At 36.8% G+C, this 24355-nt stretch overlaps 1 protein-coding gene across 7 annotated transcripts in view; it reads right to left on the reverse strand.

Moving 5' to 3' along the window:
• Nucleotides 1-1447: 1447 nt before the first annotated feature.
• PLEKHA7 (pleckstrin homology domain containing A7) overlaps nucleotides 1448-24355 on the reverse strand; it is a 134900-nt gene continuing 111992 nt past the window's right edge. For 4 of the 7 annotated variants that reach the window (XM_054171542.1, XM_054171537.1, XM_054171544.1 and 1 more), the window contains 16 exons: nucleotides 23811-23891; nucleotides 22470-22538; nucleotides 22226-22306; nucleotides 21582-21731; nucleotides 19758-19859; nucleotides 16168-16276; nucleotides 14896-15134; nucleotides 14306-14497; nucleotides 13949-14066; nucleotides 13075-13154; nucleotides 12507-12707; nucleotides 9476-9628; nucleotides 6857-6990; nucleotides 5888-6030; nucleotides 3819-3927; nucleotides 1448-2319 (listed from right to left, as the gene is read on the reverse strand). In XM_054171542.1, coding sequence (XP_054027517.1) covers nucleotides 3830-3927; nucleotides 5888-6030; nucleotides 6857-6990; nucleotides 9476-9628; nucleotides 12507-12707; nucleotides 13075-13154; nucleotides 13949-14066; nucleotides 14306-14497; nucleotides 14896-15134; nucleotides 16168-16276; nucleotides 19758-19859; nucleotides 21582-21731; nucleotides 22226-22306; nucleotides 22470-22538; nucleotides 23811-23891 — 1950 coding nt within the window. In that variant the 3' untranslated portion in view covers nucleotides 1448-2319; nucleotides 3819-3829. The remainder of the gene's footprint in view (nucleotides 2320-3818; nucleotides 3928-5887; nucleotides 6031-6856; nucleotides 6991-9475; nucleotides 9629-12506; nucleotides 12708-13074; nucleotides 13155-13948; nucleotides 14067-14305; nucleotides 14498-14895; nucleotides 15135-16167; nucleotides 16277-19757; nucleotides 19860-21581; nucleotides 21732-22225; nucleotides 22307-22469; nucleotides 22539-23810; nucleotides 23892-24355) is intronic. The other 3 variants (XM_054171538.1, XM_054171541.1, XM_054171539.1) reach the window with 3 other exon arrangements.

Below are 24355 nucleotides of genomic sequence, written 5' to 3' on the forward strand. Positions count from 1 at the left end.
CACTGAACCACAAACCATTTGTTCAAAGGCTCCTTTGTGTGCCTGAGAATCAGGACAAGCATGTCACAAGCAGCTCAGCTCTGAGTTTGTGCTGCACACATCTAAAGGTCAAGTACTCAGAGCCTCAAATATTCGCTCTCAAGTTTGCAGAGTCAACATCAAGCCACAGAAATACTTCTAATTGCTTCTTCACATTTTGTTCTAGAGATTAAGTTTCAGAAGAATTAAACTGGTCCCCATCAAACGTGTCATTTGAGGGAACTGCTTCAGTGTAAGTCACTGCCACTTAGCCGCTACAGAAATCTGCTGGGCCAGTTGCCCACCAGCTCTCCCGGTGGTAAGGACCCCATTCACATCCCATGCACATATCAACATGTGATGCCTCTGGGAATTTCGTTTGCATTTAGACTGAAGTTACTTTCAATACTTTATTTCACCAGAAACTAATGGGCTAAGAATGTCTCCAACATACATTCTAAGAGACAGAACAGTGTTGTTTAGAGGACAACCCTGTAAAATCATTCTATTCAAAAATGAAGACAGAGCTCATCAAGTGCCAAGAAACACTTCTAAAACAAAACAACAAACCCCAAAATAAACACAAAGGTTTGATATCTAAATCCCAGTGAAATGAGTGCAAAGCTGGGGAACTTCAATGGGAGTTGATTCAAGGGAAAGCAAAATGTGGTAACAGTACAAGCAACTCTGGATCTTCAACCGCAGGGATGCTGAGAAGACAAACGAGACAGAGGCACTAGCAGGCAGTTAGGTTAATATTTTAATCTGTACATATACCATTTTTCAAACTGTTACATTTTCTTTAAATTAATGTTTTCTTGCAAAATATTCATTTACGCTTTTAAAACTTTTTATAAAGGCAAAAATAAATCATTATTTTGGCAAAAGGTTTTGAAGTTGATACTGGCAGTACTGAGGTAAGATAGATTGCATTAGCTAAATATATACTTTCAGGAATATTTTTGAGTACAGTGTTAATATAATATGATTTGTCTCAAAGTCTGAAACTGGAAGGTCAATTTCAAAGGTTTTGTAGCTATTACTTGAATACAGCAAGTGAACGAGTTAGTGGTTTCACAAAATGCTGTGGAAGTATTTCTCAGTCATTTCTCATTCAGAGCTGAACTCAACTAATAATTACCTCATGGGGAGTTTTTGCATGATTTGCATTCAACACATACACAGTTTTGTTTGTTTTTTTTTCAAGTAAAGTAGTTGCAACAATTAATTTAGTCTTACTTTCTCCTTATGTAATACCTCACCCTTTACCCTATACACAAGTAAAACACTGACTTTTTTCAAGGTTTGGCAAAGTTAAGCACCAGATGAACATACATACAAAATTAGTAGGTGCTGTACTACATTAGTTTTGCTGTGTCCAGGATAAATACTAGCAATACATCATATTGTCATGTTCACTGAAAAAACAAGATCAAAAATAAAATATGTATGTGCTAGTAAGATGACACATCCTGTTACATATTTTTATTGCTTAGTTCACATACTTTAATTAAAAGTCATCCCCTTTCATATCTCACCTTTCAAAAAACCCATCATTTGTTAGCTGTTTGTTACTGAGGGGACAGCACTACCGTCAAGACACAGCATGCTGTGTGTTGACACCAGTGAGTCGATCACGTGGGATCAGGAAAGGAAGCAAGACTTAAACCAGGCTTTCCTTATGGCTTTTGTGGAAAATTTCAGCTGTGGATCGGTTAATGATATTTAGAAGTTCTAGCTAAAAGTTCCTTGCAATGTATTATTTAATGGGCAAAAGGGTAGGTGATTTAACTCTACAAATATCCTAAATCCAAAACACCCTTTCAGGAAATCTTAGCTCTACCCATACCGTACGAATGTGCTTCTAGGTTTGTTCAGATTTACATTTTTTTCCATGAAACTTTACACTGTGCATCTGAGCCCAAGGGGGAAGTAACAGCATCTTTTACCATCTAGGCAAGCAGCTTCTCTTAAAATTAATTCAGCCCTTGATTTAAAAAAGATTCTAAATTATGTTGTCCTAAAAATACATTGTCAGTATTTTACAGTTTATTAAAAGTGCCATTTATTCATACAAAAAGTCTGAACTAAATTGAAGTCAAAATAAAATGTTTTCCGCAAGCCTCTTCATTTTCATAGAAAATCCCCCTGTAATTCTCTGAATGTATTTCCTGGAGAACATCTCATCAGCCAATGAGCATCTTCACAGAAAGCTGGCAAAGACTCTCCTCTTCCTTCCACATGGTGTCACTAGGTGGGATTTGCTTTGAGTCTTGTGTCAGTGTTCACTCACTGCTTTGGCTAGCACGAAGTAAAACAACACGTGGTTAAATATTAGCCTGAGCACACCAATGGCAAGCAGTAAGCGCTGTCAGAAATACAGATTTATGAAAGCCTCCTACAGTTTGACAGAATGAACAGCTCATAGAGACACATTAAGCAAACGATTATCTCACGATGACACTGATGTTCAAAATCCTCAGGATGCTCAAACCTGCATCTTGCTGGTTATTACAATAATTATCTTGCTCATTTTCCCAAATAAAATGTAATTTTTGTATGTGTATGTGCATATAAATATATCTCTATACACACATGTATGTATATAGACATGTCATCACATGTTCTTCAGTCAGTCTGGAATCACAGAATGGCTGTGGTAGGAAGGGACCTCTGAAGGTTGTCTGGTCCAATTCCCCTGGCTTCAGTCTACCACCCTGGGGCCACATGGTTATTTTTCTGGTTCCTTGAGGCCACATACAGGTACCTTCTTCACTGCAAAGACCTCCTGTGATAGTGATAATCAGCTAACATATGCCTGGATATAACAGCAGCTGTACTCTCTCTCTCTATATATATTTATTTATTTATTTATATTGTATGATGATAGAATCTGGTTCTCAGAAAGACAAACCGAACCAGAAAAGTAAACAACTAATTCCACCAAGCTCTGTAGAGGCACCTCTAAAATCAGGCAACAGAATTAGTCCAAAGGAACTCAGAATGGTGAGTGTAATTTCCAAGGAAACTGTGAAAGCATGGGGTGTGTCATAACTAGGGGCATGCTTTGCAGTTTCCAATCATTATATTTGCAGATTTTCCTATTTCAAATATAGAAAACTCTGAACATTGTACTGTGAAGAGATGATACACATTTCTTTATAAATACAATGAAACTATCCTAATTTTAATACTTGAAATGGCAAAATAACATAATCATGGCATAATAACAAAAATCAAGCCTTCTGTTAACACAATTCCCTGAAAAAGTCAAATACAATACCATAGAATTAGTTATGAAGGGACAAATTTTCAGCTCACCTCAACTGAGACTCCAATGCTAGTTCCTGTATAAGATACAAGCCCATAAAGAACTCTCTGCTTATACAACTTGGTTTGCGCTTTGGATTCTCTTGTGCAGCAGCTGTATGTGCCACACACAGGCCAAAATCCCTACACACCTCTGTGGAGGCCACAGGAGCACACAACACTAGCCAGTGGAGCACAAACGGCTGCTGAAAATCTGGCCCCAAACTACCCAGAGTACAGAGGTCTCTTTCCTCCACCACACTGAAATTCTGCAAGCACCTTATGTGTAGAGTGACAGCAGTTACTTGAAGACTCCATTAGCCCACATTAGCTCATCAGAAGCAACATTTACAAGGAGAAAAGGTTTCTGAAAAAATAGCTGCATGCGTTCATCTGGATCTAATTCAGGGTTAGCAAAAACGTTAAAATTCAGCAAGCCACAGCAAAGGTACAATGGCAAATCAGACATGCTGAGAGCAGTTAGTTCTTACTTTTAAGGTGCTTAAACAAATGTGTAGTGAAATCCATTGCTTAAGGGGGAGTGAGGTGGCTGTGGTACAGAAGGTGAGGGTGCTTTAGATGGATAGGTCAACTGCTGAGCTAGAAGGGATCACATACAGGAATTAGGCTGTACAATCAAACATTCATATTATAACAGAGCCACCTTAATGCTCTACTGCTTGAATAGGAGACCTGATTAGTAATGCTATGAGGTGTTACACTACTTTAGTTATATGGAACACAATTTAAACAACAACATTTCTACCTGCTGGTTTTCTCTGTTAGTTCCATAAGTTATGTAAATAAACATTCCTGTTTTGATGAGAATATGGACAGTTGCTCCTAAGATGAAGTTTCACTGGAACGTTTTAAGGCACACATCACCGATACACCCTAATCCAGCTCCGCTTTCAATACTGCAGTTGTGGAATTAGCACTGATTTGATTTCAGGATTACACTGGGGTTGAACAGGTTATTTTAACACTTCCTTTGTTACATGCCAATGAGCAGAAACAAAGAATCCTGGGGTTATGGACATGTAGAAATGACTGCAATTGAAAAATGAAAATATAACCAAAATCTCTCTGGAGTGATGAAAATGCAGCTGTCACATTCACGATACAACATAAAAGAGATCCAACATGTTTCAGTACTGTCCAGTTCTTGCAGCTTCACAGACAGCCCCAGCAGTAAGCTAACTGGCCACATGAAGACTGTTCAGTACGGCAGGCACTGCCTTTTCCCAGAACAAACCAGAACTTATGGCAAAATGCTGTGCTGGCTCATACCTCCCATAACCAGAGTGTGAGAGTCACAAGGACCCGGTTACTAGACCTGGGACCAGACTGCCTGTGGAGAAGGTGTTTTGATGCACAGATGCCTGAAAGTCCAAAAGGTTCTTCCTGAACTGGTCCCAAGATTTTACAGTTACAGGGTTTGTTTGCTTGCTTTGGTTTTTGTATTGCCTAGCCTTTGCAGTGAACCATTTTATCCCTTCCGTTTAGTGAAGCTACCCACAGAGCCTCTAGGAAGCCTCAAGATTTGCATCTTGGAAAATGTAGCAAAATCCTATTTTCCTCTGGTTTAGCTGCCACTGCAGCCGTGAGTGTATAGTCACACTCCATCAACAGTCCGTTACTATAGATGCATGTTAGAAATCCAGATATTGGAATAATCTGTCTTTAAATGGGAAGGTCTTGAGGGCTTCTGTGGCAAGTGTCATAAGTTTAAATTGACAACTTCAAATGAGAAATGAGAATATTTTTTCTCCATCATAGCTAAAGTTTCCATTATTTCCATTCTCCATTGGAACACTGAACAGTGCCAGTTACAAATGACCAGTCTGATACTTGCTACAAGAGCTGCTGCATGTATAACTGTGTGATACAAAATCTCTTGACATTTCTCACTTATTTCAACTATAAAACAATCACCAGTGAAATTATCACTTGTGGTAACACACTGCAAAGGATCTATTAATTTGCAGACATCAAGCAGAATTCATGCATGGCTGTCTTGCTCTGACCTCTAATCTTGGTCACCAGACAGAAACATGCTAATACCCATGTAAAAATGTCTTTTTCAGCCTGGTGTCATATACAGCTCAGGCTGCAAATGACTGTATTCTAACTTAAATCACTGGAACAGGGAATCTTTCTGTTTAAAAACCCAAACATTAAAAATCTCTTTGTCTTGATTTTTTTTTTTTTGAAGTCACAAATAAATTTACTTTTTACAAACAAATACAGAAATACTTCATTTTATATAAATCTAAGGAATTAATTGAAAATTACAATTTTTCAGTACTATTAGCAAGAGCAAATTTCCAAGCTCTGAACTTACTGGTCATACTATTTGCCCCCTCCACCCTGTCTGTGGGAGGCCAAATACTCCATGTAAATCTTTAGTGCTCCTAAATTTGTTATGTATGCACACTTTTCACTAATTTGAGTAAGAATGACTAAAACTCTCTCTTATACCAGAATTTCAGCAACAACCCTACACAGCTTTAGAAACTGGTAAGAAATAGCTGTTATTTTGTAAATAACTAAGCATTACCTGCTACCTCCTTGCTCCTCTGAGAGGCTTCAGAAGCCAAAGCGTATGATATGGTAATGATGCGCTCCTGCTCCTGCAGCTGTGAATCTAAATCAACTGAGTTGTGTTTGTCCTGGGCAACAGTAGGCTGGAGATTGTGCATACTAGTGGGAAAGTGCAAAACAACATTAACATTTGCAAACATAAAGAAGAAGCCACCATGCTGGTAAGAAGAAGCTTGAATTCATACAGGAGTTTTCAAATCTCATCTATATCAAGCTTTGTATTTTACTGATGCTCTTTGAAGCAGTGTTAGTTATTGTTACGTGACTACAGCATGCGGCCAGCACACGTCCAGTCACAATTTCTACATAGCCTTTACGGTAAATACATTGTTTACATGAGATCACTACCAAAAAGTGCTATTTATTTGAAGTTGTTAATAAAATTTCTTGTTAGTGCTCAGAGGAAAAGGCAAGGAACCTGGTGGTCCTCAGGCACAACCTTTTCAATTATCATCCAAAGAGATGGAAGATACTTCAGGTAATTGAATTCTTGAAACTGAATGTTTTGGCTGACTCTACACTAGCAGAAATTAGCCAAAAGTGTCCTTTCAGAATCCCAGCTCTCTGGAATCAACAGAAACTTCTCTTGCACTGACTTTTCTTCTGGTTTTTGGCCAGATTTGTGCCTTTACATCCTCCTCACTCTCAAATCTAAGTTGCTCAGTAAGGACTCACTACTATTTTAGGATGCTCTGAACAAGAAAATTGACGTACACAAAATTTGTCATGATCTCTTCTACCTTATTTTAAAAGCAGTTTTAAGTATACTACCTAAATTCTGTGTGCATTTTCCAAAAGCCACAAATTACACTCTAATAATTCAACAGCAATTAGACTGTTTTATGAAATTAGTTCCCAATGTTTAATGCTAGGCCTTACGTAAAATTTAGGAGGGTGGGGGAATAACAAAAACCCTCAAACTGACCTTGATTTAGTAAGAATATTCTTTATCTTTTCTGCTTTACGCTGCCTTGCTGCAAGTTCTTCTGTAGAAAGAGGTTCTTCTGGCTCCAATTCAATATAGCGTTCTGGAATTGAAACCTTCTCAGGTTTTGACAACTGTGGAAAGCAAGCAAGCATCAAGTTTTTAATAACAAAGAGTTGGGGAAAAAAAGAGACACATTCTCCTCACTGGGAGAGCAGAGGGAAAAGAATAAAGCACAGATTTTCAGTCAGTAACATGTACCTGATGCTAAACACTCCCTCTGGATATGAGCGGATGCCCTTTTAACAGGGTCTTTTCCCTCTGATTCACTTTACTTTAGAGGATGGATCAAAGAAATATTAAAGGAGATTACAAAAGAAATCAGAATCAATGGGGATCAGTTCTTCAGCTCAGGTTTAGACCCTAAGGTGAGACACTGCCTAAAGCTGTTACAGTAAAAAGAAGCAACCACTACAAGACTGACTGGATAACCTGAGATTTCAATGTCATGATATTGACTGTCATGCCAGTGGTAACTTCCTACAACTGAAAGGAAATATAACCTTAAGTTTTAATCTAGAAGCATATCATTCTTTTGAGATTGCATATTCTTCTTTTGTGAGCAGCAGAGAAGGAAAAAAAGAAGGAAAAAAAGCAGCAGTTTGTGATCATCTTAGGATCTTCTTGGGACTATAAAATCTGAAATGCTAGGTGTTCAAAAGTTGCCTGTGGATCTCAGCCAGAAACATACCAGCACTGAGACTGTAACAACACATTACATACACATAATTCTGCGAATGGAAAATTTCAATATGGTTGCATAAAAGCTGAAAACAAGTTTTTGTTTGGATCGGTTTCTTTGTGGGAAATTTTTCTTCCACATAAGAGATCAAAATAACTCTGTGAAAATTCTGTTTCCAAATGAACTTTGAAACCAATATTTATTGTACAGAACAGCCTGCTTTTGGAAAGTGTAAATAGAGGATGTGTGAAGAAAAAAAAAAAAGTAAGTAAAGGGGAACTATTTTTTCTTCTCCTCTTTAGATTTTTGTCAAAACCCTCATAAGGCAATATGTTTTCAAAATTCAAAGTTTTAACTAAAACCAAGCCTACATTTTTTACCACTCAACCTACGCCACACTAATGCAATGGACAGGTAATGTGGCCGGGCCTAAACCGAGTGACTGGGGTCAGTAACACAGAGGCAATCACAGTCCCAAAGCACACAGTACAGTCATTGGCACTCATAACCACAGTGAATTCACAACCTCACATTTTTCTACTTTCTTTTCAGCGGACCCAAGGCCAATGCTTCCTCAATTTCCACTACACTTGCTTACCTTCAAACCCAACTTTCCCTGGAGCTACATATCTCTCTATATATTTTATGTTTTTAAAATTTGTATCTGTGTCTCCAAACTAAAACTAACCTAGAGCAGCTCATCCTGCCACTTCAGAGAACAAACACAGTTATCATATGAACAGCAGATTTATTTGCCTTGAAAACACAACTGAGCACACTTCTGTATGAGGTCAGAAGTACTTCAGGTACAGAAGCTTTTGCCACATTAAGAGGATGGGCACATGAAATGGAAGAAGGCAGCCTGGGTAACCTGAGAAAGCAGCTTTACATTCAGAGCTTTAGACTTGCTTCAGTGACTCTAAAGTAGGGCAGAAATGCCTATAAGTAAAAAAGTTTCTCATCCTGGGCTTAAGGTGCTAATTATGTAGCCCTGGAGGCCTGGGAAAAAAAATATTAATAGCAGAGCATAAGATGGAAAGGTGATACGACCAAAGGATTTTTTTTTCTGTTTCTGAAGTTTACAGAAGCACTATGTTTTCCATAGAAAATACACAAAGATTCATTCACAGAGATCAAGAGATAATGACTCACGGATTCCCCTCTTACAAACATCTCTCTATACATGCCAGCAGCCTTCAGACAAGTAGAGGTGCTTGCTAGTCTAATTGTCATTAATAAGTGTACTGATTTTCCACCCACCATGGCATTTCACACACTGCTCAGCACCTACTGCAATCTTTCCCCTTGCTGTATTCTTTCTTTTCCAGCAGATGGCTCAATCGCATTTCAAACAAATGCTCGGTTACTTGAGTTAACAAAGGTCTGGTGCCCAGAGCACCAAGCTAGTCATTCCAAAAGCTGACACAAAGGTGTTTTCTGTTCTGACCAAAATAAAGCAGTGTTCCTCTTCTCTACCAAGTTTTGCCAGTCAAAATTAAGAGTAAGATACCTCTGGGGAACTTTTTCTTTCATTCCTGTTTCCTATTTTCAAATACTCATGATGTTGTTGTCTCATTTTCTTTCCCATTTATGTCACAATCCCCTACTTAATTTTTTTCTTTTATAAAGCCTAAGATAAATATTTGAAACAGCAGATTCAACTTTTCTGTTTCTTCTCGCCACTAACACATGATACAAACACAAATCTTACAGAGGTTGTAAGAGCCAGGCCCCTAAATTCTCAATACTCAAAAGACTCCTAATAGTTCAAACCTCCAGTTAACTTTTGAAGGAGAAGATGAGAATTCACCACCTGAAGCTTAGAAGCGATAATATTTTGGGGCATAGAATAGAAGGCAAAATATTGTGAGTGTTACCTCTCTGCTGATATCTAAATCATAGTCTTGAGGCTCCAGGTCTGTCTCTGTGACTGCTACTGGTTGAACTTTTAACCATTCATTTTCATCTTTGTCTTCTCCACGAATTGCCCTCTCAAGTAACTGCAAATCAAATTCTTGCTCTCGTTTCCACTGGTAATAGATATAAAACAATTAACAGCATTCAACCATACTGTCAAATGCATCATGTAGCAATGTACATTACTGTTGCTGCAAATTCTATATTGCTGAAAGGATCCACAGAGCAAACCCCTTAACTGATGAGAAAAAATACAGCTGTACTTCCGGGAACGTGTGGTTGCAGGATTTGATCATTACCTGTGCTGCGTGGATGTTGGAGTATTTTTCACTGTTACAGGTAATGTTCAATTGTAACAAATGTATTAATCAGAATTTCACATGTGCTGATGATCATGGAACTAGCTGCACACAAGCATCTTTGGAAGCACAGACATCAATACAAGTGACTGTAGGGAGTGACAGACTATTCCTTGGCATTCTAACCAGGCAGTGCTGTGTGATTTTGAATCATTACATAGAAAGGGTACTGATATTGCAGGTTGAGAATGGAAGCTTGAAAATTTAAGGTTTGTTTGGGGTTCCTTTTGGTGGTAGGGTATTTTTTGGTGGTTTTTTTTTTGTCTTGTTTTAAGAATAATACCTAGTGTTTAAAGCTGATACTATTTTATGTACTAGTATTAATTTGTCTTGAATTAGAAAACTTCAGAACACTTTTTTTTGTTCAAACTGAGTTCCATTGCAGCATCATTCCATCTGCTAGATCTCAGTAACTTTACTATACAGATCTGAAACGTGATACTAAAAACAATGGGAAAAGAAGGGACAAAAGAGAACAACAAAAATATCTCCTCAAGCACTTGAGGGTATCAACAGGAGAACATGCCGTTATGTTTCTTAACAGTATCTCCAGTAGTTTTGATTGATGTTTGAATTCCATGTGAAGTCCTTCGACTTCATTGTGCTACCTGCATTAACAAACCTAATTTAAACCTATTCATGCACAAGCTCTCAATATTCACTCATAAAATTCATGTCTTCAATGTATATTGAAAACGTTAAATAGCTAAACAGCTACAAGGCAATTATATCTCAAAAATTAAGATGTTTCTTTAAAGAATTCAAAAGAGAAAAAAAAAAGTTTTTCTCATAACAGTACTCCAAACTTATTCTCCTACTCAGATTCGAACCAGGCCTGATTGACATAGTGTATTTTAAATCCACAGTACCAAGTTATTAAATATAGGGAAGAAAAACATCAAACCATTCTTATGAAGCAGTATTTTTATTGGCTTTGATGTTGCAACTTTTACATTAAAAAGGCATTGTATATAACAAATGAATTCATGTACTGTGATCATCCTATACTTGAGAGCTGATTGCTTAAAAATTAGTTACACATACAATGTATGTTTAAAGCAAATGTTACACACTGAGCAGCACTTCCATCATACATTTAACTGCTTGCCATCCTGGCTGCTAAATAAGTAATGCTGTAAGTAATTGTGCTATCAAACATGCTTGTTGTGTATTAAAGCCCTGTAGGTACAAGAGGTGACTTCTTCAAAACAGTGCTAGGGCTGAAAGGTTCTATTTTAATTCTTTACAGCAGGACAAAACAGAAATAAATCTGAGATGGCACCCAAATTTCTAGATAAAGTGTTTGCCACAAATGTTAATAAGGAGTGTTAAAAAAATGTTTAAATTTGCCTTGTGTTTGTTATGTGAGCCAGGAATTTAACACTTAGATTTACTTCTTCAAATTAAAGTATGAAAATAAGAGTGATACTATAGCTCTACAGTTCCCAAATACTATACTATATGTCATACATTTGTGATTGCAAAACAGAAGACAAAACAGAGCAATGTCTTCAAGTAGTGCACTTGTATTTACTGGGAAAGTAAATACAAATAACTGGTAGTGCTACTGAACAGTGGGAATGAAAGGCTGACTATTGTAGGGTTTTTTCCCAACACTAGCAATTGACACACGTGTAACTAAATGCAATTAAGCCTGGTAAAAACTGAGTAGTTCCATTAGAAATTTTGAAATAATTACAAAATTCTGCAAATTAAAACCCAAGCAAACAAACAAACAAACAAAAGGCATTAGGTATGATGAGTGACAAATCTAAAAAGCAAGAGATCTTGTGCAATGAATTAGGTAAAACAAGGTGATCATTCTAAAGCTCTAGTGGACCAAATTAAAAAAAATATATAAATTAACAGACCACAGCATAAGTGCAATTATAGTACAAGCCTGGTTTAGCACCAAGTGAGTGACTGGGTAACTTCACCAATTAGAACTGCTTTGGTTAGTATCCAAAATGTACCATGACAAACTTCTCGTCTGTACAGCATTTCATCTCAGAATGCAACAAAAATCCTTTTCTTCAGCAGCTTAAATCTGAGCCATATCAGAATATTCTACATTTCCAGCTTTAAAGAATAATTTGTATCAATTAAAACACGTTTGCTCTTACATAAATTTCTCATCGGCATAATTAGATTTTAAATCTGATTATCTATTTATCATTTCTTTAATAAAATAAACAAACACCACCTCAGGCTGATATTACCATGACTATCTTGCAGCCTAATTTATGAATTAAAAATAAAAATACCCATGGTGACTAAGAATATTCTATAAGGCCCATTCCACTATGAAGCAGTTTTAGAACTGTACAAGTTTCTTACACCTTCTAAATACAATTCCAATAAAAACCAATTGTGTCTCTGAAATCACTCCAAAATACTCACATCTCCACTCAGCACACTGACCTCTGACCAACTTACCTTCTGAACCTGCTACACACACTAACTAGTAGTAAAAAAAGAGCACCTGTTACACTCTCTGAGCTCATTTTACGCTGTATAGCACTAATTGAATTCAATCAGAAGCATCACACACACTCAAGTGAAAGTGCTTGCTAGATAAAAACAAAATCCAAAGATATTTTCATTTAGTCCTTTTAAGGCATATCTAACATACTGAGCCTATGTCTGCAGAAATGGGCCTGATGAAAGACCGAGATGAAAGAGGTTGCCTTTCTCCTTGGCTAAGAGTTCTCTTGCGTTCACGAACTAATGCCTTCTGATGTCGCTTCATTCTTTCTAGTTGTTCCTCTGCGCTCATCTTGCCTCTTTGGTGGTCTCCGGAGTATAGACGCTCCAAGGCACTCTTTGGTCTCTCCTGTAGAAGTCACAAGACACACAAAACCTGTTGTAGTAAATGGTTACTAAGTACACAAAAATTAAACTCTTTCTCCTACCTTATTTAACAGACTTTTGTTCTATTATTTTTGCATTTGTATTGCTTTGTTTATAGCAGACTCTGTTAAACTAACACAGCATTAATGTCTGTATTTCCATTCTAGATTTCTATCAGAAGTGCTGATTTTGATTCTGAACCTTGTTCTATAAATCTATTTCAAATGCAGTAAGTTGTCTGACTCTCCCATGCTACTATAATCACACTTTCTGCTATGCAAAATAAAGTCTGAGCTTCACTGTTTTGAAAGGTTCAAGTACTTGCCTTCAGATGTTCGCTTAAATCTTACCTTGGACCTATCCCTTCGAAATGTTGCATATGATGAAATGGTAGATGACTGGTGCAATCTGGAAGTTGATCCAGATAGACCTTCATAAGGAAAAAGAGAGAGCTTTAAAACTAAATGACAGGCAAAATGAAGACAAGTGTCAGATGCTTCTTAAATTATCATGCTTTTTCTATGACATTGCGGTTACTATATCAGACCATGTTTCGCATTTTGCAATTCAGAAGTAGTGTGTTTCAAGTCACTACTGATCAAAATTCAGAAAGATCTACTACAGTTTAGAAGTTCATATTAAACAAGGTATGGAGTGAACACACAGTAGATAAACTGTACAAATAATTGCAACTATGAAGATAATCAAACCTTAACATTCACAGTTAGAAAGGAAAGAAGTAAGAGAATGGCTATGGCATTAATTGCTCTTCCCCAAATATCCTCCCTATCCTCATTTCTGAAATAATTACAGGACTGTGGCACAGTGGGGATGGAGTGTCAACTCACATGTAACATCTGGGGGCATTATATTAATATTCTTTATTGCTTTCATTTCAATGGCAATGAAAGTGTTTTAAAAATACTTGGAGTTTGTAGAAGATCACACAGAAATTATGAGGAAAAATTACTCTGAATATAGGACACATTCATGTATTGCAATGCCCTTATTTTTAAGCATTATATATTAAGTTGCTTTGTGAAAGGCTGGTTGCCTGTAATGGCATCATTAAAATGCACAGAATCTCTGGACTTTCACAGCACTGCCTAGTTAATCTAAAAATAGTGATCTGATAATAAAAGTCATCTCTCAGAAACCCTGGGAAAACAAAGCTCTCATACAGGTAGTACTGTTAAAAATCAACTACATGAATTCCTGGCTTACCACGGGTAGGTAATGTCTGGTATCCACTCTCAGAGCTTATTAAACCCCTGGAAGGTTGGCTGAGGTCACCACCTATCATTGCTAGCTCTGGTTCACTCATGTATGAACGCAGTTCCACCTGTATGGAAAAATACACAAGTAGTGAAATGAAATCCCAGACAGCAAGTCTTGGCAATGTTAAAATAAATCCTAAAATTCATTTGCTGGATTACTAAATCTCTCTCTGCCATTACTATCTCTCTTATCTGTCTCCTTCAGACAAGATCTAGAGGCCCATCTGTTTTACAGACCAAACTCTCTTTCATTGTAGGTTCAGGTATCTTTAAAGTGAAGGTGTAGAGGTGTATGAGTGCTCACCCTATAGTCTCCGTTTACATACTGTCCAAGCTCTCTGTCTCTCTTTCGTTCATCTGACTGACGCTTCAGGCCCCGCACTGATGTGTGTCTGATGACAGTGGCTTCTCTTGGGAGAGGTGGAACAGCTGGTGGATGATCATCAGGACTGTACAACTGAGGCAGAGGAGGTCTGGGCGGTGCTTCATCTTCCTGCTATAACAGGAAAGTACAGGTATTTGGCAAACAGTCTGAAACAAACTGCCTGAAAGTTCATTATATGAGTTATTTGAAAATGCTTTAGCAGGCTCTCCTCTGTCCACACCAGGACCTTGAGGCTTTAAAAAAACAAACAAGACCCAGGAAAGCAAACAACTAACTAACCACAAAGCATTACCAAGGAAGGCTCTGCATTGGAACTTTCTAAACCAGTATAAGGCTACAGTACATGAAGCTCCAGATTGCACACATATTCTCCTTTAAGCACTATGCTCAGTTTCAATACAAACACCTGAAGTGTCTCCCTGTGAACACTTGGGAACCACTGAACCTTCAGTTTCTGGCAGGAGCAAAGTGAAACAATGGTGAATAGCTCTCACAAGAGCAGTACTTACAACCTTTGGCTTGAGCTTCATCGGTGACTGAAGAGGTGGCTCGATCTTTTTCATCTGCTGTGCTTGATGCTGTGCTCTGGCCTGGAAATAAGGCTGTGGATACAGCCTGACCTCCAGAGGGGATTTAACTGGGCTGGCTGGAGGGCTCTGCAGAACTGAGAGTTTGCTCTCCACAGTTGAAAGGGAAGCTGGTAAGGAAGGCACTGAAGACTGGGAAAACGAAGGCACTATTTTTCTCTCTAGGGAAGAAATATGCAAACTTCTTAGCTGTTGATCTTATCACTAATGTTTATAAGAATAACAATTGTCAGACTTCATAAAACAGCCCTATACTTTCCACATTACTTTGAACAGAAATGGGGCTGGTTTTTCTGGACATAAAAAAATGATTGTTACATTATCGCAGGGGTGAAAAACATTTTCTTCATGAGGACCACTCAAAAGCAAAACCACACACTTTTCTATCATCCAGTAAATTCCTTGGAGGATGCAGTGGGAGGGAAAGAAGGAAAAGTCTGAGTCATATGAAATCAGTTCATTGGCTATAACTGGCCTCATGCCAGAAATCTAGGCAAGGCTAAGCACTCATAGCCATACCTTACATAAAAGACCTTACTATCTCAGAACTATTCTTGCTCTGTATGTAAAAGGTAAGCAAAGATACTTTAAACAAAAAGTGAATTTACAGTAGGAGTTAACAATCTCTTGCTATCCTGATGCATCAGGTCTTTTCTTAGAAACATAATAAAGCAATTGAAATGCAGACCACACATACTTTCCCTTCCTCTTTTCCATAGCTGATGTTGTTGCTCTGCTTACAAAACACCTGCCTGAACAGAGACGGGGGAAGGCAACTGTAGCAAGGGCAGTTGGACAGCATCCAGTGTGGGGGGTGGAAAGCAGAGAACACAGAGAGGAGCTCCTACTACAAAACGTAGTATAGATACTACACTGGAATGAGCCTGGCATGTGACAGAAACTATTTCTGCAATCTGAAGAACTTAGTCTATTATTACTATTGTTGTTCTCTTTTTCATGGCTCGTTACATTTGAGTGCCATCAGTATGTGAAAACAACCAACCAAAAAACCTTTTTGCCACTGCAGCCCAAGAAATGCATAGCTAATGTGCTCAATCAACAGATTTCTGATGCAACCAAGAGTACAATTAACTGCATTTTCTGCAGTAGGACAAATTTTGAGATGATTTGCACAGACCCAAAGATTCAGCACCATTTGTTTATTTTTTAATGTTTTAATTCTATTTTCCTTACCTGGATTCTTGATAGAGTCTACTATGGTTTTGTAGTTTGTTTTATTTGCGCTCAAGACAGCCGTAACATCTTCAATTCTCCACAGGTCTTTCTGTATTTGTGTTTTCTCCTGGTATTTGGAGTAAAAGAAAAACCAGAAAAATCAATTACATCTAATTTTTCATTTATTATGGGCTTATATTTCTTTTGATACCAAACCCTAACTAATGATTCAGAACTTATACGAAAACTTCAGTCTAGAAATGAGTGAAATAATAATTTTTAGATTTGAAAAACTCCTTACAATACAAACCAACATATCTTGCCCACAGAATTCCTTACAGCATTTTCTGAGTCTCGAAAGACTTCCTATTGAAGACTGAGGGAAAGAGACACCTCAGCATTTTTTTCCTACAGTATTAGTCAGGCTTCAGAAACTTAGCTTAGTGTTCCTACATAAAATGAGCTTACAGAACCTTTTCATTTGAACTTTGTTCTTAAATCCTTTACTAACACATTTGAAACTGCTAAGGCAGCCTTACAAATCTCATCTAAATACTTTTAGAGGAAATACCCAATATTAAAACCCAAAACATTAGTCTCCCTGAATACTGCTGTGAACTTCCTAATGGCTTCTAATGGATGAAATACAATCCCAAAGCTAACTCTTATATCTGCATTCTTAGACCTGCTAGACATGATGTATGTACTGCAGGTTGAAACAATACATTGCTGTTGTTCAAGGTTTTGGTCTCATCTTGCATCCTGTTTGCTTTGCTGAGATTTTCCAGAAGGAAGGAATGAAAGGGATGCTTTGTCTACAGTTTGGACTGTGTCTTTGCCTCTTGCCACAAGAGGCCTTGGCTGCTGAAGCCATTACTGCAGTCAGATGCTCACTACAATCAACATGAATACCTACTCTCATTTGCTTAATCAAAATCTGGTGATCCTGTCTTCAAAGATGGGCATTAAAAATAACCTCAGTAAAACCAAGAGGAAAATAGCATAAATAAAGCAAGCAGAAGGCAATGAAACACTTCAGTTAAGAACTGCTCACAAACTGCTCAAGAACTCTAGAAATCCATCACTTGCCATGAGCTGCAAAATAACTGCTAATTAATCCTACAAACCAGAAAGAGAAAAACTTTAATAAAAGCTCTTACACCTCCTAGAGATAAGGCAGGCATATAAATTGCTTTCCACTTTCTGTCTCAGATCAGAAAATATGTTCACCCAGGTTACAGATCAGCAAACAGGGTGCCAAGAATGCAAACATTTAAATGATGGAGCAGGTTGTTTGCCTGCAGTAAACTCACTTGGTAAATGGGACGTATCTTGAAAGATTGTCAGAATACAAACCATAAATTTGCACATTTCATTTCATTTTTCTGAGATTAATCATACTACAAGGAATTGAATGATGGATTTACAATAATCCAGCCTCAGAACTGGTTTAAAATCCCCATATGGATGAAAAATTCTGCTTCTGAAACCCACTCAGAAAGCGCTCAATTAGTACTGTACAAAAGCCAGATTTTTAAAAATTATATCTTCTCATTACTTAAATATTGATGTGAAAAGAATATTTTATATCCAAAATGGACTAGATCTAAAAGATAAACAGATGAATTTACTTTTAAGTTATGAAAGCCAAGACTGCTTTTTACAAATGGGTGTAAGTATACTTTATGGGCAAGCACAAAAAGGTAACCTGGAGAGATAAATCAATTTCTCAACTTTCTTCACACAGAAACATAATTTAGAATGATTTATAAAACCAGAGGAGAAACACTGAACTTTTTACTGACAAAATACCACATATCAGTTAATTTCAGTATGCCCAGAAGCCCCCAATCCTTAAGCAAAAAACAATGTACTGTGACCAAGCTGCTCGAAAGAGTTCGCTTTTAGCCTTTTAATGAATGCTATGTAAAAACAACATCAGCTGTTTCCTACAGCAACTTGAGCCTGCAAATTTACTACATTTTTAATAATATTCCAAGAACACTGCATTTTTTAAAATACAGTCTGTATTAATTTGTTCCTATTGGAAAATACTAGATAAACAACCCTGAGTCTCCATACCCCGCGGCAGAGATCAAAAAAGCTCTCATTATTATGGGTACTTGGAATAAGACTTCTTTGAAGAAATACATTTTAAAGACCAGTCAATACTTCCTGAAAAAAAATCAGCTCCTCTTACTATCTCCAACACAGGTAGCCTGAAACATTTTTTCATACATATCTCTAAGTTCAGACAAAACACACCTTATGATTTTTTACAATGATGTAAGTGATACTAGCTGATAATAAAACTGAGTCAACATTTTTTTCTGTGCAAACTGAAGAATCACATGCTACACATACAGCATTTTAAGCATGTTCAGTGCACAACTGGAATCTGGTGCATTTTGTCTAAATATGTAATTTCTCTTTGTTAAACAAAATAACTTCATCCAGGGATGATTTTATTCTAAGATACCCCGATGGGTTTTTTTGTTTGTTTTGGTCTGTATTTCTTCTTCCCTTTTTTTTTTTCATTTGGTTGTTGGTGTTTTGTTGTTGTTGTTTTGGTGTGGATTTTTAGGGATGTATTCTACAGCTGTACTCAATGACATAATATTTTGGCTCCTAAACTTCACTCCCTCACCTGAAGTAAATTAAAACGGACTGGCAGACTTTGATGATTGATGCAACCTAGAAACATTTTACAGCCCTCACTTTGATACAAAACATTTATCTATTAATAGTGAAAATAAATAGACTTCATATCTGATTGGATGTTTGTTCCAAGTAAGTAAATTAAAAAATTTAACTAGTGAGCTCTTTTGGGTCCAGGTAACTTGAAAAATTGGCTAAGATTTGAGTAAAATCTATACATTAGCTTTGTTCCTTCTGTTTTGTATTTCAAACAAAACTGTTCTGGGTAACCATGGAAAAAATAATCTGGACTGTATTTTTTGCTCCAGGAGTAAAATCACCAGTTGTAAACAGGTATGTAGAGAAAATCTGGTATGCCACATCCAGTTCAGCAAACCAAATAACCCAGCTTCAAACAAAGCTTCTTTGTGAGATTCAAAACTGAGTAACTGATTTAAACCTGAGATGCCTTTCAATTACTGAGGGCTGTTAAGCACTTATTCCACTTCACAAAACAATTTGCAGTGATAACTCTTCCATAAATAGAGGAACACGACAAAGAACAAGTAATGACAATAACAAGCTAGTGACTGATGCTCTTAAAAAAGGATAAAGAAGCCAACAATGTCAGATGGAATACATGGATGACTAAGAATCCTGCATAGTCTTATAAATTAAATACATTATCTATGTCAAGATGTCAGCACATAATAAAAGCATAATAAAATAATGACAAATTTGCATAGGCAACTTAGGGGAAACTATTACAGATGCTGCAAGATAGCTAGTTACTGCACAGCTGTGCTGCTACAGCATCTGAACTTTGCACATTGAACTATGTGACAGCTGAATACAATGCAAAAGCTGCAAAGAATTTCTGAGTTGATAGCTTCCAAGTTCAGACAAAATAATCTCATAAGTAAACAAACAATTCTATGATTATGTGACTCAGTGTCTGGAATTGGACTCACCTGAGTTACCAATGAACTATTCATCTGTTCCTGTAAGGCTTTTTTCAGCTGGCTCACATCCTTTTCTAATTTCAGATATTCATTCCAGGCATTTTCCATTTCCTATAACAGAGGGAATACTCTAACACAATGTCATGATAAATTTTGAAATCATTCTATCTATTCTCTAATTGAGCACCAAAGTGTTTGAAAGATGGTATTGTTCTATTATAAACAGAAACAAAAAAATAATCAGTTTATAGCCTACATTTTTGCTTAGGGTTGATGACAAACTCCAAAATGCTTTATAGCTTGCAAGATCAAGTCAAGAATCCCTAGTTAAAAAACTCTGGCCAGGTTCCTCTCACAAATCCATTTCTTAAAGCATATAACTGGCATGTTATGAATCTGAACTATGAGTACTATGCTATGAACGAATCTGTTCTGGTTCCACCTCATTTTACATTAATTCTCTACTTAAAACAAGTTTATAATTAAAATCCAGTCACTGAAACCAGAACTCAAGTTCTGAAACACAAGGCAGGTTATCCTTTAAAAGTTCTACAGACTGTGCTGCAATAAATAAGCAGATGCCTGGAAAATCACCAGGAAAATAAGGGTCTCCAATCACCCTTGCTTAGATTATTTCCAGCATCCAGGGCACCATGATCTGCCTTTTGACCCAGACTGCAGAAAAATCAAATGTCTGGATCATTTTATGTAAGGAATGATTTAATAGGCTTTTTCTCTAAATGTTCCCCATCCTTTCTCCTACAAGAATGAAGGTTTATCACATGAAACATGTACTAGTCAGGCTCAAAACAAATAAAAGCAAGTGGCTGTCCATGCAGCAGGGAAAAGATCTGAGCAGTACCTTGCCAAATAATATTCTGGATGTAAAAGTTTCACAGAATTTAATAAGAGACTGTAGAGGTTCTTGGAATTCAGATCTACTGGGGATTATAAATAGGCAAAATAAATACCAGTCTCAGGAACTCTCTGAGCAGTGAACAGTTAGAAGCTGAATTGGTTATGACATTAAGCACTACCTCCCTTTCCTATCCTTACTCTTCCCTAAGCATCTGTTCATGCCCACTGCTGAAGCCAGAAGCCTTTGCGAGAAGGAGCCTCAAACTGGACCAGCACAGCCATTCTTAAAAACAAGCTGCTATTATTATCACCAGTTAATTTTTAAATGCTGTCTGTGAAAGTCATACATTTTCTACAGGCATAAACCACTGCATATAGACATTAAAAAAAAATACTGGCATTTTAGATCTTACTGTAGGAAAGGTGTCTATGCAGCGCTAGAAACAATTTCATCAGGAGCTAGGTGCATATTCAGCTGGAGGTAAGAATAACATACTGAGTCCACAACACCCAAGTTTAATATACTCTCTTTCATGGTAAATTCTTGGATATATTTTTGTTAATAAAAATGCAACATTAAATTGCATTTGAATTGCATTAAGTCATAATAGCAACTGTAAATGTTTAATAAAATATCAACATACTTTCCCAATTGCTTTTCCCATGGAAAAATACCAGGGAATCACATTTATATTTTCAAAGGATTAGGTGAAAGATTTGCAGTTTATGCCCCATACATAAATGAAGAAAGGTATAAAAATAATTTTTTGAGTTTTTCTTAGGAGGTGTGAAAAGGGCATTGAAAAGGAAAACTGGAGAGATTGTTGAATTTTTTTGTGTACTAGTTTAGAATCTTGCACTTGAACCCCATCAGCCCAGAACAGAACTTAACTCTCATATCCAAAGCAAAAATATGATTTTAACCCTAACTGGTACTTTAATTATTGTTTCCTTGAAACAACCAGAACCACACACCGTTGAAACTTTGGATATTTCAGCCCGAATATGTATGAGATCCTCTTGCAAAAGTCTCTGCTGACAAGAAATTTTTTCTGCATGTTGTGGTTGGTCTTTGTACTGTTCCATCTGCCTGTGTAGAACCTCCAAAACAGACTCCAGCTGATCCTAACAGAGAGAAAGATGGCAATAAGTTTAAAACACACAGAATTTTAAGGCTCTACTTGTGGGAATTAGGAGTTGTTTTCCACACCCCAGTCTTTCCTACAAGCCACTAGAGGATAGGATTGGCCTCCTGTGGCAAAGGCAAGATGTAATCGAAACATGCAGGAGCCTTCATTAACTATTATAACCAAAAGTACCTGGTATTTTCTATTACACCCTTCCATTAAGTAGCCAAAACTGGAAAACATAAAGCAGTGAGAGGGGAAATTTTCTGTTTACAATTTGTACACAACTGTCATTTACACTTTGAGAAAAATTTCTTACACGGTATTAGAGCTGTGACAGCCCTACTGCAGCACAGCATTAGCTGCTTGTTGAAGGACAGGCTCTCCTTCACTGCTGCAGCTGAATTAGCCATGTGAGGGATTCAAATCTTGTCCATGTTTTATGATTAAAGTTGTTATTTTATTTTACAAAATCCTTTTCAATCTACTCACTTTATTTTCCTTAAGGGCTCTTATTTTGTCCTCCAAGTCCTGCAGAATTCTGTCCTGCTCACAGAAAACACTTAGCTTGACCTGAGAATGAAGTTATATAAATATGAAACGTTAGACTTTAAAAAACAAGCAGAAAAGTCTCTATCAGCAATAATTTACCCCAGAGAGCATAATACTGTGAATACATACAACAATAACCAGCAAAACAATGCACAAGGTTCTAAAGTGGTATTTTAATACTTACATCAATATCACTTTCTGCAATCTTGACAGGTTTTGTACTTCGTTCTTTCAATGTGTCCCGCCCTGTCACCTAAGAGGAATATGTTTTAATGAGCTAATAAGAAATCTGTTGCACACTAAAACCTAATTACACTTCAACAGTTCAAAGAAAAGTTTTGCATATTGACAGTTATTAACAAAGGTGAGTAAAATTTTGGATACAGGTCTTTTCAAATATGACTTTATACATTAAAAATGTTATTGGAAAGGATTATCAGCTATATTAGGCTATTTAGTAACTCTTCAGTAACTCAAAGTTCAGTACAAACAGTGTAATTCCAACTATCTATGCTTACAAAGGTTCTGTTCCTTCAAAACTTGTATTTTAACAGTTCAGCTTTAATGGCTTTCTTGATGCCAAAGGACTTGAAGAGTTCCTTGAACTGAATGCTTGCAAGAATTACAGCATTAAATAATGATTACAAATAGAACTTTTGGGCAACTATTTCCTTCTACACAGGAAGGTCTCTTCCATAGTACAGGGTGAATTTTATTAAAGACCGACTACTATCAAAGTGCTGTAGTGGAAGTGTAATTAATCTCCTTTGACGTGTTTACAATATATCAAATCTCTCATTCCATAAATCAATTTCTGAGAACATTATCTTTTCACATAACATAGTTTTAAAATCAGCGCAGAAACTACATCACGTAATGCTTCCAACCTCCACAGCAACCTTCAAATGAAGGCACGTCTATCTCTGTAGACATGTTTGTTATTCCACTGTCTACATGGGACTCTTTTCATGAATACATGAAATTAAGAAAATGGCAATATAATTCAGTGTAATAGTATAATACATGTATAATAGTAACAAATAATAACACACAAACATAAATACTAGCGTGTCAACATAATTTTGCGCACTTAATTACCTGCAAGATAAGAGAATGCAAAAGCCTTTTTCAAAGCAATGGAATTAACACAAAAAACCCAGAGTCTACAGATTTGGGGGATATTTTAAATTACATAAACAGAACTGTAAAAATAAAATGTTAATTATCAAGCAGCGAACGTGAGAAAACAATGAAAATTTTAGCATGCGTTCACATTTTCAAAATTGCAGATCAGAGTCACTACTTGACACCGTCATTTTCAAAACATGATAAAACAAAATCAAACACTGAGGTCAGCCATAATTTCACAGGAAAAATTAACAAAACAAAACAAAACAATTTAAAAATTCTTACAGAAAGCATTACTGTTTACCATAAGACACCTGAAAAAGCCAGACTACATAAACACTGACTGCTGTTTTAAAAAGCAATGGGATGAGCACATTTCAGATGCAAGCAGTCTTACATGTATACTGGATAGTAACCCTTGTGCTGAGTTCTTTAGCACTTTGTATATCATGTTGATCAGAGGTCCATTATTTTCTATCTGTTTCAAACAAAAGTTTAGCAATAGCTTGTTACAGATGTAAAAATGAAGCCCCCCAAACCTTACAACTCAAAGCTCCATGAGCAGCAGTAATCACATGCTCTTATGTCACACCGACCCTTGAAGTTTACAGTCTGCATCATCTGCCAGTACGGAAGCTACAACTAGGTATCTACCTGTTTTGTTATATAGCAACCAGATTGGTCGTCCAACCATAAGACTTTTTACTTATGTTTCCATGTGTGTTTTGCAAAAACCACAAAATAGCATCCAAATGCAGTTTCAGGAGTGTTGGGAGTTAACAGTAAGACATGTTTCTATCATGTGATATATAGGTAACACTTGCACCAAGAAATCTGCATTGATAATTTAAGCAATTTAGTTAATCCCTGAGCAACAAAACTTATTTCAATCATATTCATCCTTCTTCCTGTAACAAATACCTGCCGTGCACTGTTCCCTTC

Source organism: Dryobates pubescens, chromosome 22 (genome assembly GCF_014839835.1).
Source record: "Dryobates pubescens isolate bDryPub1 chromosome 22, bDryPub1.pri, whole genome shotgun sequence".
NCBI classification, from domain to species: domain Eukaryota; kingdom Metazoa; phylum Chordata; class Aves; order Piciformes; family Picidae; genus Dryobates; species Dryobates pubescens.